Source organism: Salmo salar, chromosome ssa06 (genome assembly GCF_905237065.1).
Source record: "Salmo salar chromosome ssa06, Ssal_v3.1, whole genome shotgun sequence".
NCBI classification, from domain to species: Eukaryota; Metazoa; Chordata; class Actinopteri; order Salmoniformes; family Salmonidae; genus Salmo; species Salmo salar.
In genome coordinates, this window is record NC_059447.1 from 14473762 (window position 1) to 14494106 (window position 20345).

The 20345-nt window shown below is 43.6% G+C and overlaps 1 protein-coding gene across 1 annotated transcript; it reads left to right on the forward strand.

Moving 5' to 3' along the window:
- The first annotated feature begins 268 nt into the window (after positions 1 to 268).
- On the forward strand, positions 269 to 20283 carry LOC106606202 (fascin-2). The gene is made up of 5 exons (XM_045719825.1): positions 269 to 1378; positions 12567 to 12723; positions 13187 to 13308; positions 16999 to 17166; positions 17426 to 20283. Exons 1-5 carry the CDS (start codon positions 535 to 537, stop codon positions 17626 to 17628), a joined length of 1494 nt encoding a protein of 497 aa, XP_045575781.1. The 5' UTR covers positions 269 to 534; the 3' UTR covers positions 17629 to 20283.
- Positions 20284 to 20345: the final 62 nt, after the last annotated feature.

A 20345-nucleotide genomic window follows, 5' to 3' on the forward strand; every position in this document is an offset into this window, starting at 1 on the left:
TTTTCCAATTAGGCTGTGGCTCACCAGGAGATCAGTGCTGGGGTAATCCTCATACTGGATGTGTTTCCAGTATATACGGCCTGACTATGTGATGGAGAGCCAGCCTGAAGATACAAGGCTGACAAATGAGAGTGTCATTGTGAGTGATAGAGAGAGTGTGAAATTAAAAAAGGGGGGAGATGAGATGAAACATAGCGTGAGATAAAGTGTATGTGTAAGAAGAGAATGAAGGCAAGAGGAGAGAGAGAGGTGGGTTTACTAGTATGTGACGTCAGCGCCTCGTTGGATTGAGCTCCTGTGTCCTCCTGATTTTAATCCCGGCTGATTAGGTAACAGAGAGCAAGCGCCTGTGCAACCCCTCTGGGGGAAGAGAGAGAGAGAGGGAAGTCAAGCATTTAGACTGAGGGAGGTTGTTAAAGCAGGGAAATTTTGCGCCTGGAGAGAAGAGAAAGGGGCACACTTCCCCCTCTACCCTCCCCCTCGTTCATCCTTAAGCTTTCCACTCCAGACCTCTGCGTGTGTGTGTGTGTGTCTATGGACAACGGATCGACGATGCCCACGAATGGAATTAACAAAGCCTTGAAGCTGCAGTTTGGTCTCATCAACCACGAGAGCCGTTACCTAACGGCCGAGGCCTTCGGCTTCAAGGTGAACGCCTCGGCCTCCAGCATGAAGAAGAAGCAGATCTGGACTCTGGAGCAAGAGGACCAGGACACCCAGGTAGTGTTCCTTCGCAGCCACCTGGGCCGCTACCTGGCCTCCGACAAGGATGGTAAGGTGAGCTGCGGGGCAGAGCAGCCTGACTCGCCTGGCTGCCGCTTCCTGATCGTGGCCCAGTCGGACGGCCGCTGGGCGCTGCAGTCGGAGACATACCTGCGCTTCTTCGGAGGCTCGGCTGACTACCTGTCCTGCTTCGCCCAGGCCATCGGGGAGCCCGAGCTGTGGGCCGTCCACCTGGCCCTCCACCCGCAAGCTAGCCTGCTCAGCGTGGCGCGCAAACGCTACGCCCACCTGTTCGCCCGGGAAGGAGAGATCTCGGTGGACAGCAACATCCCCTGGGGCTCGGACTCCCTGGTCACCCTGGTCTACCTGGAAGGAAAGTACTTCCTGAAGACGTGCGACAGCCGCTTCCTCAGCAACGATGGGAAGCTGGTCAAAGAGAACACCCCCACCACCAGCTTCACCCTGGAGCTCAAGTCGGGCAAGCTGGCCTTCAAGGACTGCGATGGGAAGTACCTGACGCCCATGGGCCCAACCGGCACGCTACGCTCAGGCAGGTGCTCCAAGCCTGGCAAGGATGAGCTGTTTGATCTAGAGGAGAGCCACCCACAAGTCATTTTCCAGGCAGCCAACAAAAGATTTGTCTCCGTCAAACAAGGTAATTATCCAGCCAATGTATATATTTATTGCTATAATGCCCATTATTTAAGTGTTTTTGTATAGTCTCTACTGAGATGAAAAATGTGAACTAATTTGATGTTTGGACAATATTTTGGGTTGGAAATGTCTTGGCTGATACATTCAATATCCTCTGTGAAGGTGCACATCTAGCTGCAGAAGAATTGAAAAGAATAATGTCAGCAGAACCCCATTAGGCTCACTGTAGTGTTTCCAGGAGATTGCTATCAAATTGACCTGCTATTCTTTCCTTGGAATCCACCCAGAACTGAGGAAACTAATGTTCTACACTGATTTCTATTTTCCATTTAGTCTGGAAATGGACTAACCAGGGAGGTTCTGCCTGCTCTATTTTGAGAAAAGAAAGGGGTGGAGAAAATAGAGTAGGTAGGCCAGCTGTGAACCCATTGGGGAAAAAACAAGTGACATTCTCAGGGAGCTTTAGAATTGCTGAACTTTTGAAAGTATTTTATTTTTTGTTCGACGCTTGTAATTGCTAAAAACCTGACATTACATTAAACACACTGCTCTGAGAAGAGTAGAGTACAAATCCATTTTGTTCAGAAAATAATGTCTTATTGTACTGTGCTCAGCACGATCAACCTCCAGTGTAAATGACCTGCAAATCCACACTTGCGTTATAGTTGACGTCAAGAAATTCAAAGTAGGAAAATGTTCATGTTTGCATAATTTCCCTGTAGAGGTTGGTTGGTTCTATCACAACAAATGGCAGTCCAATATAATCCCCATTAGTTAGCTCAGTGCTGAAGCTCACTTTGTTTTTAGTTACACTCCTTAGCAATTAGATGAAAAGTTAATGCTGTTGAAAGACTCCTCACATCTCAACAATTAGAATCAGAAAATGTGTCTCGGCGCGACAGGATGATGGCATGGTCTTGTGTGCTGCTCTACTCCAGTGGAGACGGCTGAGGAGAGGACGGCTCATAGTAATGGCTGGAATGGAGTCAATGGAATGGTATCAACCACATAGAAACCACGTGTTTGATACCATTCCATTGACTCCATTCCAGACATTATTATGAGCTGTCCTCCCCTCATCGGCAGCGTAGCCTAGTGGTTAGAGTGTTGGACTCGTAACCGAAAGGTTGCAAGATTGAATCCCCGAGCTGACAAGGTACAAATCTGTCATTCTGCCCCTGAACAAGGCAGTTCCATTTAGTCTGAAACTGTTCCTAGGCTGTCATAGAAATAAGAATTTGTTCTTAATTGACTTGCCTAGTTAAATAAAGGTAAAATAAATAAAAATCAGCCTCCACTGCTCTACTCCCTTAGTGAAGCCTGTGGGTCTGTCTGTCAATAGCAGGCAGTATATTGAATTCTAATCACAGGTAGGCTCAGTTCAGTCATATTTGTCATTTTCAGAAACCATTCACTCAATTGAGTGAGCATTGAGACATATCTCAAAATACAGTAAGCATGCAGTGTAGCAGCCCACTAGGAATGCTAGCCCACATTGGGGAAGGTTCTCTACTCAACGAGAATCAGAAATATAGTCATCAATTAGGGGATCCAAAAAGATTGTCAGAGACTCTCTTCTGGAAATGTTCAGAAAGAACATTGTGAAACCATGTGACAAGTGTCAAGTACGGTACAACTGAAGGGCAGCCATGCTTGTCTCCCCTCTCCTCGCTCTGCACGGTGCATATGGTCAGTCAGCCATTGGGCGCCATTACGCGTGTCATCCGGGTCATCATGGTAATGGGCTTTGTCATTTCCACTGTGTGTCCCATAGAAGAGATTAGGGAGAGTGCAGGCCGATGACTCCAGGGAGGCAGAGGGGTCCTGCTGGTGCTATCAACTAATTCCCATCAATGGGCATTTCAGTATCACAACCATTCTATTATCAAACTGAAACTACCAGATGCTTTATCTGTGGAGTGAGAGTGAGGAGAGTGAGTGGTTGTAATTGTAATGGGGGCTGAGGTTGTTTGATTGTGGCAGGTACAGGAAGTCATCTATTAGTCTGGACAGGCAGTGAAAGAGCAGTTAAAATAGGAGAACTGGTCAGACTGATCAGTAACCTACACCCATCAGTAGCTCTCGGCAGAGGCTTTCCCTGAGAGAGGACCGAAGGTGGAGAGATTGCCTCTGCTGACAGTGACATACTCAGAGACAGGCCAGCAGGCATGGAGGACAGGTTACAAAGAGACTGAAGGGACTTTGGCTGTTTCTGGTCACAGGTTTGGATGAAGTTCCAATCAACGACTAGTAAGGTGTCATTCAGTGAGGGTATCACCCTGCCACAGCTACATTCACAATGACATAACCTACAAGTACCAAGATGATTTTTTGTAGGGAGATGCATTCTTCCCTCCCTCCCCTGCACAGGCCTCCCCTGGTATGCTATGTTCTTACGATTTGGTCAAAATACGGATGATTTTACAGATCAACAAAACAAATATGAAATAGTGCAGCGGTCTAAGGCACTGCATCTCAGTGCAAGAGGCGGGCAAGAGGCTAGAGTCCCTGGTAGCCTCTTGCACAGTCCCTGGTTCGAATCCAGGGACTTTGCCTGGGGTGTATTCACTAGGAAACAGACTGAAGCAAACGGGACGAAACTGGGAGAGACTAACCTGAACTTGTCCACTAAGAAAATCTCATTTTCGTTTTGCTACACTAATGAATACACCACTGGTGTCTCCTCTCCCCCGACATTTGCTTTAGGAACGAGGCAGGCACCAGAAAGCTGCTTAGTGGGCCCTGTGGTGCAGATTTGCATTGCACCACCGAGGGAATTACAGCAGGCGAATGAGCAGGATGGGTGGAGGGGTGTGTGTATGGGATTAGGGTGGTAACAGGCTTAAGAGAAAGGTTGAGGGATATTTCTGTGGTATCTAATTTGAACTCCAGCAGACACGATCTGCTATATACAGTGCATTCGGAAAGTATTCAGTCAAAAATTCCCTGTCTTAGGTTAGTTAGGATCACCACTTTATTTTAAGAATGTGAAATGTCAGAATAATAATAAAGTGATTTATTTCAGTTTTTATTTATTTCGTCACATTCCAAGTGGGTCAGAAGTTTGCATACACTCAATTAGTATTTGGTAGCATTGCCTTTAAATTGTTTAACTTGGGTCAAACGTTTTGGGTTAGCCTTCCACAAGCTTCCCACAATAAGTTGGATGAGTTTTGGCCCATTCCTTCAGACAGAGCTGGTGTAACGGAGTCAGGTTTGTAGGCCTCCTTGCTCACACACACCTTTTCAGTTCTGCCCACAAATGATCTATATGATTGAGGTCAAGGCTTTGTGATGGCCACTCCAGTACCTTGACTTTGTTGTCCTTAAGCCCTTTTGCCACAACTTTGGAAGTATGCTTGCGACCAAGCTTGAACTTCCTGACTGATGTCTTGAGATGTTGCTTCAATATATCCACATAATTTTCCTGCCTCATGATGCCATCTATTTTGTGAAGTGCACCAGTCCCTCCTGCAGCAAAGCACTCCCACAACATGATGCTGCCACCCCCGTGCTTCACGGTTGGGATGGTGTTCTTCGGCTTGCAAGCCTCCCCCGTTTTCCTCCAAACATAACAATGGTCATTATGGCCAAATAGTTATATTTTTGTTTCATCAGACCAAAGGACATTTCTCCAAAAAGTATGATCTTTGTCCCCATGTGCAATTGCAAACCGTAGTCTGGCTTTTTTAATGGCAGTTTTGGAGCAATGGCTACTTCCTTGCTGAGTGGCCTTTCGGGTTATGTCGATATAGGACTTGTTTTACTGTGGATATAGATACTTTTGTACCTGTTTCCTCCAGCATCTTCACACGGTCCTTTGCTGTTGTTCTGGGATTGATTTGCACTTTTCGCACCAAAGTACGTTAAACTCTAAGGGGACAGAGTGCGTCTCCTTCCTGACCGGTATGACGGCTACATGGTCCCATGGTGTTTATACTTGCGTGCTATTATTTGTACAGATGAATGTTGTACCTTCAGGCGTTTGGAAATTGCTCCCAAGGATGAACCAGACTTGTGGAGGTCTGCAATTATTTTTCTGAGGTCTTGGCTGATCTTCTGATTTTCCCATGATGTCAAGCAGAGGCACTGAGTTTGAAGGTAGGCCTTGAAATACATCCACAGGTTCACCTCCAATTGACTCAAATGATGTCACTTAGCCTATCAGAAGCTTCTAAAGCCATGACATCATTTTCTGGAATTTTCCAAGCTGTTTAAAGGCAGTCAACTTAGTGTATGTAAACTTCTGACCCACTGGAATTGTGATACAGTGAATTTTAAGTGAAATAATCTGTCTGTAAACAATTCTTGGAAAAATTACTTGTGTCATGCACAAAGTAGATGTCCTAACCGACTTGCCAAAACTATAGTTCGTTAACAAGAAATTTGTGGAGTGGTTGAAAACGAGTTTTAATGACTCCAACCTAAATGTATGTAAACTTCCGTCTTCAACTGTACATTGTGAAATTCGTATGATATGTTATGATTTTATTGTGCTTTAGATCCTGGAGTGCATCTTTAATGATGTCATTGGTGCTTACTTGTTATCTATTCTGAATGCTGTGCTTTTCAAACATATTTGTATCCTCAGTCAATATCTATGCCTTTTGGATGATAGGCCATTCCCAACAGTTATTTGGTCGCATCAGGTTTCTCCAAATATATTTCCAGTCCTTCATTTGAGTATTTCTAGAACTTTTGCAGTAGCTGTGCTTCCCTACAGTACCACATGGGGGAGATAATTATATTACACAGTGATATTACACCACTATGGGTGGAGTGAGGGGTCAGTGGTGAAAAGCAAGAGCTGGATTCAGTATGTATTTTCTATCAAATACTTTGGGCTGCGCTTGATTAAGCTTAAGCAAAAGTACAAACCCTGCCCATCTGGCACTCAAGGCAGACTCAATCAAACACTCAAAGCATTTAAAAGCTTTCAAACAGATATGATTTGAACCCAGGTCTGGAAACATCTGAAGGAACTGAGGGGACACTGGCAAACACATACATACAGTGCCTTCAGAAGGTATTCACTCCCCCTGACTTTTTCCACATTTTGTTGTGTTACAGGCACAATTTAAAATTGATTATATTGAGATTTTTTGTCAGTGACCTACACACAATACCCCATAATGCCAAAGTGGAATTATGTTTTTCGAAATGTTTACAAATTAATAAAAAATTAAACGCTGAAATGTCTTGAGTCAATAAGTATTGAACCCCTTTGTCATGGCAAACCTAAATAAGTTTAGGATTAAAAATATGCTGAACAAGTCACATAACTACACTCTTGTTGCATCCTTTTTGCAACAAGGCACTAAAGTTATACTGCCAAGAAAATATGGCAATACATTTTTTGCCTGAGTACAAAAATATTTGGGGCAAATCCAATACAACACATTACGGAGTATCACTCTCCATATTTTGAAGCATATTGGTGGCTGCATCATGTTATGGGTATGCTTGTAATCGTTAAGAACTGGGGAGTTTTTCAGGATGAAAACAAACGGAATGGAGCTAAGCACAGGCAAAATCCTAGGGGAAAACCTGGCTTAGAGTGCTTTCCACCTGACACTAGGAGATGAACCCCAGTATCTCTTCTTGCACATCATCATCTGCACATATATCACTCCAGTATTAATGCTAAATTGTAGTTATTTTCACCTCTATGGCATATTTATTGCCTACCTCCCTACTCTTCTACATTTGCACACACTGTACATAGATCTTTCTATTTTTATTTTATTTTGTGTTATTGACTGTACATTTGTTGATGTGTAACTCTGTGTTGTTATTTTTGTCGCACTGCTATGCTTTATCTTGGCCAGGTCACAGTTGTAAATGAGAACTTGTTCTCAACTGGCCTACCTGGTTAAATAAAGGTGAAATAAAAAATGTTGCACAATCCAGGTGTGGAAAGCACTTAGAGACTTACTCAGAAAGCCTCACAGCTGTAATCGATGCTTCTACAAAGAATTGACTCAGGGGTGTGAATACTTATGTAAATTAGATATTTCTGTATTTCATTTTCAGTAAATTTTCAAAAATGTCCAAAAATATGTTTTCACTTAGCCATTATGGGGTATTGTGTGTAGATGGGTGAGAAAATGTTTAATGCATTTCAAATTCAGGCTGTAACATAACAAATTGTGGAATATGTTGAGGGATGTGAATAAGTTCTGAAGGCGCTGTACATAGGCCTACAGTACATGTGTTACCCAACATGTCATCTTGGCACCCAGAACCTAATCCCCCATGTGCACTACTTCATCTGTCACAACACAACCAGACATGTTCATTTAATCATTTTTTATCACAATGTAAGTGTCACAACTTGCGGTCACCTCGGGACACGTGTAATCTGCTGTGTGAGATAAACTGGCAGGATAAGACAGGACGTGCAAATGACAGGCTCATCCGAGCAGCGGGATACCTCGGGGCAAGGCGGTGCCAAGGTCAACTCTCACACCACCTCTCCTATGGTCGTGTTCCTTAGGGCATGCAATGCAATGTTTCATTCAGTTTTATCCCGTTTAGTGCCTAATGAACACCACCCTGGTACTCTCACCTCCAGGGACTTCCTCTTTGGTTTGCATGACGTTCAAACTTCAGGGAGATCCCAAATCAGGGGGAAATGCATGCTGTGTATAGAGGCCAGGAGTTTTTCCTGTCCAGATTACCTAATTAGAAGATAACTCTTGGTCCTAGTTTTAGGCTATACCTAGGGCCCAGAGTTTTAGGCTATATCTATGGCCCAGAGTTTTAGGCTATACCTATGGCCCAGAGTTTTGGGCTATTCCTAGGGCCCAGAGTTTTTCCTGGCCAGGTCACATAGTCAGGAAAAACTCCTGCCCCTTTTCTTGCACCAAAACCAATAACACACGATACAGCTGAACCTACAACCAATAACACACGATACAGCTGAACCCCAAACCAATAACACACAATACAGCTGAACCCACAACCAATAACACACAATACAGCTGAACCCAAAACCAATAAGACACAATACAGCTGAACCCAAAACCAATAACACACAATACAGCTGAACCCAAAACCAATAACACACGATACAGCTGAACCCAAAACCAATAACACACAATACAGCTGAACCCAAAACCAATAACAAACTATACAGCTGAACCCAAAACCAATAACACACGATACAGCTGAACCCACAACCAATAACACACAATGCAGCTGAACCCAAAACCAATAACACACTATACAGCTGAACCTACAACCAATAACACACGATACAGCTGAACCCAAAACCAATAACACACGATACAGCTGAACCCAAAACCAATAACACACGATACAGCTGAACCCAAAACCAATAACACACAATACAGCTGAACCCAAAACTAATAACACACGATACAGCTGAACCCAAAACTAATAACACACGATACAGCTGAACCTACAACCAATAACACACGATACAGCTGAACCCAAAACCAATAACACACGATACAGCTGAACCCAAAACCAATAACACACGATACAGCTGAACCAAAAACTAATAACAAACTATACAGCTGAACCCACAACCAATAACAAACTATACAGCTGAACCCACAACCAATAACACACTATACAGCTGAACCCACAACCAATAACACACGATACAGCTGAACCCAAAACCAATAACACATGATACAGCTGAACCCAAAACCAATAACAAACTATACAGCTGAACCCAAAACCTATAAAATATTATACAGCTCAACCCAAAACCAATAACACATGATGCAGCTGAACTCAAAACCAATAACACACTATACAGCTGAACCCTAAACCTATAAAATATTATACAGCTGAACGCTATAGTGATCCAGCCTGGTCTCAGAGCAAAAAGTATTATACAAGTGCATTTGGAAAGTATTCATAACCCTTTACTTTTTCCACATTTTATTATGTTACAACCTTATTACAACCAGTGGGGCTCCCGAGTGGTGCAGCCGTCTAAGGCACTGCATCTCAGTGCTAGAGGTGTCACTACAGACACTGGTTTGATTCCAGGCTGTATCACAACCAGCCATGATTGGGAGTCCCATAGGGCGGCGCACAATTGGCCCAACATTGTCCGGTTTAGGGTTTGGCCTGGGGTAGGCCGTCATTGTAAATAAGAATTTGTTCTTAACTGACTTGCCTAGTTAAATAAAGGTTAAATAAAACATTTAAAAAACATTTCCTAAATGGATTAAATAAATAAAAATCCTCATCAATCTACACACAATAACCCATAATGGCAAGTGGAAACAGGTTTTTAGACATTTTGCAAATGTTTGAAACAACAATATTTGACACCTTATTTACTTAAGTTTTCAGAGCCTTTGCTATGATCCTCAAAATTGAGCTCAGGTGCATCCTGTTACCATTCATCACCCGTGAGATGTTTCTACAACTTGTTTGGAGTCCACCTGTGATAAATTCAACTGATTGGACATGATTTGGAAAGGCACACACCCGCCTATATAAGGTCCCACAGTTGACAGTGCATATCAGAGCAAAAACCAAGCCATGTCAAAGGAATTGTCCATAGAGCTCCAAGACAGGATTGTGTTGAGGCACAGATCTGGGGAAGGGCACCAAAAAATGTCTGCAGCATTGAAGGTCCCCAAGGACACAGTGGCCTCCATCATTCTTAAATGGAAGGAGTTTGGAACCACAAAGACTCTTCCTAGAGCTGGCCGCCTGGCCAAACTGAACAATCATGGGAGAAGGGCCTCGGTCATTGAGCTCCAGAGTTCCTCTGTGGAGATGGGAGAACCTTCCAGAAGGACAACCATCTTTGCAACACTCCACCAATCAGGCCTTTGTGGTAGCCACTCCTCAGTAAAAGGCACATGACAGCCCGCTTGGAGTTTGCCAAAAGGCACCTGAACTCTTTGCCCTGAATATCAAGCGTCACATCTGGAGGAAACCTTGCAAATCCCTAAAGTGAAGTATGGTGGTGGTAGCATCATGCTGTGGGGATGTTTTTCAGCGGCAGGGGTTGGGAGACTATTCAGGGTTGAGGGAAATATGAACAAAGCAAGGTACAGAAAGATCCTTCATTAAAAACCTGCTCCATAGCGCTCAGGATGTCAGACTGGGGTGAAGGTTCACCTTCCAACAGGACCACAACCCTAAGCACACAGCCAAGACAGCGCAGGAGTGGCTTCGGGACAAGTCTCTGACTGTCTTTGAGTGGCCCAGCCAGAGCCCGGACTTGAACTCGATCGAACATCTCTGGAGATACCTGAAAATAGCTGTGCAGCGACGCCTCAAATCCATCCTAACAGAGCTTGAGAGGATCTGCAAAGAAGAATGGGACAAACTCCCAAAATACAGGTTGGCCAAGCTTGTAGCGTCATACCCAAGAAGACTCAAGGCTGTAATCTCTGCCAAAGGTGCTTCAACAAAGTACTGAATAAAGGGTCTGAATACTTATGCAAATGCACTGTATTTGACTAAAATCTGTGCCACTCCATTTAGTATGATATGTTGCTTTACATTAGGTTACATTACATTGGCCCATGTAAATCCGATACACTCATATTAGTATCATATGATACGTTTGTGGTGACAGTAGGTTACTTAAGGCAAAAACGAAAGGAGGGTGATTGGTTGGGGTGGATGGGTGGGTGTATTACACCAACATCTAGCAACCCAAATGTTGTGTGTTTGAATCTTATCACAGACAACTTTAGCATTTTAGCAACTTTGCAACTACTTACAACATTTTAGTTACTTTGTAACTACTTAGCATGTTAACTAACCATAACCCTTAACCCTATAACCCAACTCCTAACCCTAATATCATACTACAGCAGTTGAAGATAATATATCATACTGTACTAAACGGGTTAAAGCAAACTGGTGCGATCAAGACGTAGGATACTATACGTCCTACAATTCATATTATGTTATATTGTATGGCCGCTATTACATTGTAGGCCAATGTAAAGTAACATATCACTCTAAATGGAACGGCTCGGATTTTGGTCAAATTTAATACGTTTTCGTCTGAGACAAGGTTGCAGTGGCTATGCCTCGGTAATTCACATTCAGATTGTTGGTGCAGTGTGTTTATGTCCTCATAATTTTTTATTTAGGTACTGTGTGTGTTTTATGAGCTCACAGTCCTGGAGTAGCGGTGTTTGCATACTGTAATATCCTCCCTGTTCACAACATGAGGGTATACTTGCAGAGTTACACACCGAGAAGCCCAGGACTATTATACTGTTTGACATGACACGTTGGCAATGTTCTGTCCTGACAGTCCTGCACTAAAAAGGAGCAGAGTGCACTTATGAGTGGAAGGGCTAAAAAGATGTGGGCTTGTATCAAGGGAGGAAATGTGGATGATTAGAAGGAGCTCATATTTGGAGTTGGATGATACAGAAGTGCAAGAGATAAAAATTTTTTTAAAAAACCATTAAAATCACAAAATGAAAAGGATCATAAATCTGTTGACTTTGTGTGTGAACCTACCCTGTTTTTTCTGATCCTTTATATCCTATCTATGTCGGTGGAGGTCGGTGCCCTACTCCTTTAAAAAGAGAGAGATATACTCCAGAATAGTCAGCTTTCAGAGAAGCTCTATAAGGAAGAACTCATCATCCTAAATGAATAGGATGTCTAAAGCTTCGGCCTACAAGACATGAACCAGCGTACCTACCCGTAACCACACAGCCCATTTAGACAAGGCCAGGGATATAAGAATAGCACTGTCTTCTGACCAGGTTTTGTGCTGTGAGTCCCTGAGCTGTGTAACACTAGAGGAGAAGAGACGAGAGACAGACAGTTCTTTAATGAGCTGTCACATCACTGCTGTGTCCATGGTTCTCCTACAAATCACCTTTGAGTGTAAATGGCTTGTGAGAAGAGCTTGTAATCATCGTCATTGTAATGCCCTTCGACTCCGAGCCATGGCATTCTATTCTCAACTGTCTTTTTCTCTTTTATTTCCCCTTTGTTGTTGTCTCGGTATAATGGATCAATAAAGTTTTATTTGTTGTCTCTGTATAATGGAGCAATGAAGTTTTGTTGTTGTCTCTGTATAATGGATAAATAAAGTTTTGTTGTCTCTGTATAATGGAGCAATGAAGTTTTGTTGTTGTCTCTGTATAATGGATAAATAAAGTTTTGTTGTCTCTGTATAATGGATCAATAAAGTTTGTTGTGTTGTATCATTATAGGTGTGAGCATCTCAGCCAACCAGGATGTGGAGACAGACATGGAGACCTTCCAGATGGAGATTGATAAGGAGAGCAAGAAGTGCATGTTTAGGACCAACGGCGGTAACTACTGGACACTGGTCTCCCACGGAGGGATCCAGTCCACAGCCACGGAGGTGTAAGTAGATCTATTTTATACTCACTAGTTTGTCATGAGAATGCACACCACAGAGTTGGCAACAGACGGCTTCCCAATTCATTCTTTTGGACATTCTTGCTAACATGCTAACATTATCTGTTGGACATTCAGATGTTGTTTTGCCAGAACAAGCACACCTGATTGAACTTGTCAACGAATAAACCAAATGAATTTAATCTTATTGAGCTTGTTCTGGAATAGAACAAATATGTGCCACAGTTTAGGGTGCCTGAAGAACGGATAGGGAAACACCTCTACTAAAACAGATCTGCTACCAGAGGATATGAACAGTTTTATGTAATGTCGCATATGAGCGCATAAATCAAAACACTTTGGTTTAAACAATTATACTAGATTTAAACAACCTTCCATTAAATTATTTTCAACTTAACCCCCCCTCTTTTCATTCTTCTCTTTCATCCCCTTATCCGGACAACCACAGGGAGGCCAACACAATGTTTGACATTGAGTGGCTCGGCCGCAGTGTAGCACTGAAGGCAAGCAATGGGAAGTACGTGTGCACCAAAAAGAATGGGCAGCTTTCAGCCATCAGCGATTCCGTAGGTAAGTGCTTCGAGATCCAAATCTCTGATGTGATTCAGTTAGCATAGAGATCACGTTGAATGTGTCACATGGAATGTGCTCAACACGACTGAGGGACGAATGAGCACGTCATGTGTAAAGAGAATTGGCATGTGATCAGAGGACAAAAGAGAAGAAGAATAGAAGATCAATGGTGATCAAAGGACAGGGATGGACTGGGACCAGACATCAGCCCAGGAATTTCTCACATTGGCCCATTTTTTTCCCTTTAGGGCCCCATTACAAAAAAGGACTTAGGAAAATTGCAATTGGCTCAGAACAAGGCAGGACGGCTGGACCTTGGATGTACACAGAGCTAATTTTAATAATATGCATGTCAATCTCTCCTGGCTCAAAGTGGAGGAGAGATTGATGTCATCACTACTTTTATTTATGAGAGGTATTGACATGTTGAATGCACCGAGCTGTCTGTCTAAACTACTGGCACACAGCTCGGACACCCATGCATACCCCACAAGACATGGCACAAGAGGACTCTTCACAGTCCCCAAGTTCAGAACAGGCTATGGGAGGCAAACAGTACTACATAGAGCCATGACTGCATGGAACTCTATTCCACATCAAGTAACTGACGCAAGCAGTAAAATTAGATTTCAAAAACAGATTAAAAAACACCTTATGGAACAGCGGGGACTGTGAAGCAACACAAACATTGGCACAGACACACACACGCACACACACGATAACATACGCACTATACATACACATGGATTTAGTACTGTAGATATGTGGTAGTGGTGGAGTAGGGGCCTGAGGGCACACAATGTCTTGTGAAATCTGTGAATGTATTGTAATGTTTTAAAATTGTATAAACTGCCTTAGTTTTGCTGGACCCCAGGAAGAGGAGCTGCTGCTTTGGCAGCAGCTAATGGGGATCCATAATAAATACAAATAAAAAATACTAGCTCAAAAAATATAATTCTGACAGGTCCACTGGGCTAAAATCCAGAGTCCCATCTGGCATTTGGCCCTACTGCCCTATGGCCTTACTGCCCTATGTCCTTACCGCCCTATGTCCGCCCTATGTCTCTACCCCTTTGTCTCTACCGCCCTATGTCTGCTCTATAGCCCTATGTTTCTGCTGCCCTTCGTCCCACCCGCCCTACAGTGAGGGGAAAAAGTATTTGATCCCCTGCTGATTTTGTACTTTTGCCCACTGACAAAGAAATGATCAGTCTATAATTTTAATGGTAGGTTTATTTGAACAGTGAGAGACAGAATAACAACAAAAATCCAGAAAAACGCATGACAAAAATGTTATGAATTGATTTGAATTTTAATGAGGGAAATAAGTATTTGACCCCCTCTCAATCAGAAAGATTTCTGGCTCCCAGGTGTCTTTTATACAGGTAACGAGCTGAGATTAGGAGCACACTTAAAGGGAATGCTCCTAATCTCCGTTTGTTACCTGTATAAAAGACACCTGTCCACAGAAGCAATCAGTCAATCAGATTCCAAACTCTCCACCATGGCCAAGACCAAAGAGCTCTCCAAGGATGTCAGGGACAAGATTGTAGACCTACACAAGGCTGGAATGGGCTACAAGACCATCACCAAGCAGCTTGGTAAGAAGGTGACAACAGTTGGTGCGATTATTCGCAAATGGAAAAAACACAAAAGAACTGTCAATCTCCCTCGGCCTGGGGCTCCATGCAAGATCTCACCTCGTGGAGTTGCAATGATCATGAGAACGGTGAGGAATCAGCCCAGAACTACACTGGAGGATCTTGTCAATGATCTCAAGGCAGCTGGGACCATAGTCACCAAGAAAACAATTGGTAACACACTACGCCGTGAAGGACTGAAATCCTGCAGCGCCCGCAAGGTCCCCCTGCTCAAGAAAGCACATATACATGCCCGTCTGAAGTTTGCCAATGAACATCTGAATGATTCAGAGGACAACTGAGTGAAAGTGTTGTGGTCAGATGAGACCAAAATGGAGCTCTTTGGCATCAACTCAACTCGCCGTGTTTGAAGGAGGAGGAATGCTGCCTATGACCCCAAGAACACCATCCCCACCATCAGACATGGAGGTGGAAACATTATGCTTTGGGGGTGTGTTTCTGCTAAGGGGATAGGACAACTTCACCGCATCAATGGGACAATGGACAGGGCCATGTACCGTCAAATCTTGGGTGAGAACCTCCTTCCCTCAGCCAGGGCATTGAAAATGGGTCGTGGATGGGTATTCCAGCATGACAATGACCCAAAACACACCGCCAAGGCAACAAAGGAGTGGCTCAAGAAGAAGGACATTAAGGTCCTGGAGTGGCCTAGCCAGTCTCCAGACCTTAAACCCATAGAAAATCTGTGGAGGGAGCTGAAGGTTCGAGTTGCCAAACCTCAGTCTCGAAACCTTAATGACTTGGAGAAGATCTGCAAAGAAGAGTGGGACAAAATCCCTCCTGAGATGTGTGCAAACCTGGTGGCCAACTACAAGAAACGTCTGACCTCTGTGATTGCCAACAAGGGTTTTGCCACCAAGTACTAAGTCATGTTTTGCAGAGGGGTCAAATACTTATTTCCCTCATTAAAATGCAAATCAATTTATAACATTTTTGACATGTGTTTTTCTGGATTTTTTTGTTGTTATTCTGTCTCTCACTGTTCAAATAAACCTACCATTAAAATTATAGACTGATCATTTCTTTGTCAGTGCAAATGTACAAAATCAGCAGGGGATCAAATACTTTTTTTCCCTCACTGTATGTCTCTACCGCCCTATGTCTCTACCACCCCATGTCTCTACCCCTTTATGTCTCTACCGCCCTATGTCTCTACCCCTTTATATCTCTACCGCCCTATGTCCGCTCTATAGCCCTATGTCCCACCCGCCCTATGGCTCTACCGCCCTACCCCTTTTTCTCTACCCTCTATATCCGCCCTATAGCCCTATGTCCGCCCTATAGCCCTATGTTTCTACCACCCTATGTCTCTACCGCCCTATGGCCCTACCGCCCTATGTCCCTACCGTACTATGGCCATACCGTACTATGGCCAGTCCGTTTCTGTCAAAAGAATGTGTTATTAAAGCCTAACCTGGCCGTGACCCCACTGTCAGGGGGAGTTGGGGTATGCAAAAACCTAATTTCCCACTGGGCAAAAAACGGCTGAATCAACGTTGTTTGCATTTCATTTCAACAAACAAATTCATGGTGATGACGTTGAATCATCATGGAAAACTGATTGGATTTGCAAAAAGTCATCAACGTAAATGTATTTTGTCATTTTTTTCTCAACTTTTAAACTAAATTCAATGTCATGGTGACATTTTTTGTTGATTTCAAGTTGAATTCATGTTAGTCAACCAAATGTAAATCAAAAATAGATGTTGAACTGACGTCTGTGCCCAGTGGGTTCCAATTCACACATGCGTATTAACACACTTGTAGATGTGTGAAATAGGACAAATATAAGCACCCACCAAATTATTATTAATTTTGTCATTATTATTTCTTGTTATTATTATTATTATTTATTATTATTATTGTCCTTATGATAGTTATTATTATTGTCATTATTATGTATTATTATTGTTATTATTTTATTATTGTTATTTTATTGTCATTATTGTTATTGTCATTATTAATTTTATTGTCATTATTATTATTGTCATTATTGTTATTCTACCTTCCTGTCGTTGTGTTGCAGGTGATGATGAGCTCTTCCTGATGAAGCTTATTAATCGGCCCATGTTGATCCTGCGAGGGGAGAATGGTTTTGTGTGTCATCACAAGAGCTCCAACACGCTGGATGCCAACCGATCCGTCTATGACATCTTCTCACTGCTCTTCAGCGATGGCGCCTACCACATAAAAAGTCAGTGTGTGTGTGTGTGTGCTTGCATGGATGCATGTTTGCAATTGTGTGCATGTCTACATGTACCATGTATGTGTAAATGTTCTATCTGCATGTGTTCTACTGTCTTAGAGTAAAATGCGGCATAGTTCTATCAGTATTATTGTGTTCTACTGTCTTAGAGTAAAAGGTGGTATAGTGCTATCAGTATTACTACAAAGTACACCAAACCAAGTATGTCACTCTTTATCTCTAACTAACAATAACGTTGTCCACTCAGGCGTGGGTGGAAAGTTCTGGTATGTCTCCTGCAGCGGCCTGGTGTGCTCAGACGGAGACAAGCCTGAGGACTTCTTCCTGGAGTTCCTGGAGCACGGGCGGGTGGGCATCAAGGGCAAGAACGGCAAGTACCTGCGCGGGGACAGCGGCACGCTGAAAGGCGACGCTGCAACCGTGGACCCCTCCTGTCTCTGGGAGTACTAACCTGACGCGACCTCCGACGACCCCTGAAGCCCGTGGAGGGGTGGAGGGAGAAGGAGAGAGGGAGGACCTGGTTCCCACCTGGGTTCACAGCTTAACCAACAACGATACAGTACACAGACTGACTCGGGAACATTTTCACTACTCTCTTTTCTACTTTAGCTGCAAAGGAGAGGCCGCTCCCACTTCTTTGTTTTGGCAAAAAGTGAAAATGTATAGAAAGTTATTTCTTTGTGTTTATTTTATTATATTTTATTTGTTTTCCAAAAAAAGCATTGGTTACCTAAATGTAGTTTTTTTCCAAGTGACATTGCCAACATCAACAACAGCGAATACTTAATGAAATCTATTAATTTTGGTCACTCACACAGCCTATACAAAAAAACATCTGATATTGTATACCGGTACTTAAATTATTATCTGGATGCCTGAATAAAGGCAGCTTTTCACGTCAATATGTCTTTGTTGTGATGTTTACTGTTGTCTTTAACAACAGTGTATCAGTACAATGATTGCCCAACACTGCTCCCAAACATACTCACTGCTTCCAAAGAGGACATGAATCAGCTTCCAAAATGCCCAAATTAATGGTGTAGAATACCAGACCCAGAGTAGCCCAAATGGCCCTGTTTGAGTAGCCCAAATGGCCCTGTTTGAGTAGCCCAGAGTAGTCCAAATGGCCCTGTTTGAGTAGCCCAGAGTAGTCCAAATGGCCCTGTTCGAGTAGCCCAAATGGCCCTGTTCGAGTAGCCCAGAGTAGCCCAAATGGCCCTGTTGGAATCATCTTACAATGCAATACGATCCTTCTTCCCTTCCTTGAAGTAATCACTGATTTGACATGACTGATGTAAGCAACCATGCATGTCAGATCAGTGATTACTTGGAGGATGTATTTAAAGAGTAGTCTAGCAGGGCCAATGTCTGGTCCCGCTACAGATTATATAGCTAATTTGAATTAATTATAACAAAGACAGGAAAACATCAGTTGTCCACTATGTGGGAGCATTCAGTAGTATCACAGTACTAGAAAGTTGTAAGATATCAACATGAGGGAAAAGCAAGAGATCAACATTGTTTGCGAGGGGAGCGTACTATAAGGGCCATTTGAAATGTTCTAATCCCGTCAAATTCAACTCTGGACCTCGAAGCCAGTTCCACTGCATTTTTTTCATTGTTCGCCTCTAATCAGGGACTGATTTAGACCTGGGACACCAGGTTTGTGCAATGAATTATCAGGTAGAACAGAAAAGCAGCAGGCTCCGGACCTCGTAGGGTTAGAGTTGACTACACCTGTTCTAACCCTTTCTGACTCTATGTGTGGGTAACTGTATGGGCTGTACTCTATCATGTCAGTCTACAAGTCTGCAGTCACAAGACGATAAAACTAGCGGGAAAAACTGTGTTTCAGGGAATCCGTTTGACCAAGGCAAAGCACAAAATCATAATTATTTAGGATGCTATTTAGATCAGTGATTCTGGCAGACTGACTGCAATGTTGTTAAACTCAAACACGCACGACATTATCAAGTGCTGCTCTGATTTCCTGCCTTGGGACTTTAAAAAAATATTTCATGGTGCACCCATTGAGTTGCAAAGAGGGCCCACCCCCATTTGCCGTTTTACCATCTGTGACAGCATGGATAGCGCCACTGAGGGCTATCTCCATTTTAAAGTGGTCAATTTCTTCTTCTACAAGTGTATCGGTGGTGCGTAGACAAACTGAAAAGGTGCATACCACCTACTAAAGTGCAGTGTGTGTCACGCCCTGACCATAGAGAGCCCTTGGTTCTCTATGGTGTAATATGCCAGGGTGTGACTAGGGGGTGATCTAGTATGTCTATTTCTATGTTGGTGCTAATATGGTTCCCAATTAGAGGCAGCTGTTTATCATTGCCTCTGAGTGGGGAACATATTTATGTACCTGTGTTTTGTGGGATATTGATTGATTGTTTTGTGTTTGTGCATGTGCACCACGTAGTCATGTTTCGGTGTTCGTTTATTGATTTATTTGCTTTTGCTTAAAGTTTCACTTTGTAATAAATATGTGGAACTCAACATCCGCTGCGCCTTGGTCCGCTCATTTCCAAGACCGTGACCGAATATCCCACCAAACCAGGACCAAGCAGCGTGTTCACCAGGTAAAGGAGTTTTGGACATGGGAAGAAGTGATGGGTGGATGCGAAACCCTTCCTTGGCGGCAGATGGAAGGTAATAATGGAGGACAGCGACGACGCCAGGGTTCACGGCCACAGAAAGTCCAAGGACAACCCCAAGATTTTTTTCGGGGGGGGCACAAGGGGTGGCTGGTCGAGCCGAGGAGAGTGCCAGAGCCCGAATGGCAAACTCTGGAGGAGCGTGTTGTCAGACCACGGCCACAGAAACCACAAGATTTTTTGGGGGGGGGCACATGGAGCTGAGCCGCGGGAAGAGCTAGAGACTGTCAGGGAGGCAATGAAGAAGTTGGAAGAGAGAAAGAGATGAGAGAGATGTTGTGCAAGTGTGTTCTGCTCAACATTCGACCAGAAGATCCGGTTAGCAGTCTGGTGAAACCTGTGTCGGCTCCACGCATCTGGCCTCCAGGGCGCCTCCCCAGTCCGGTACGTCCTGTGCCTGCTCCTCACACTCGCCCTGAAGTGCGTGTCCCCAGTCCGGTACGTCCTGTGCCTGCTCCTCGCACTAGCCCTGAAGTGCGTGTGCCCAGTCCGGTACGTCCTGTGCCT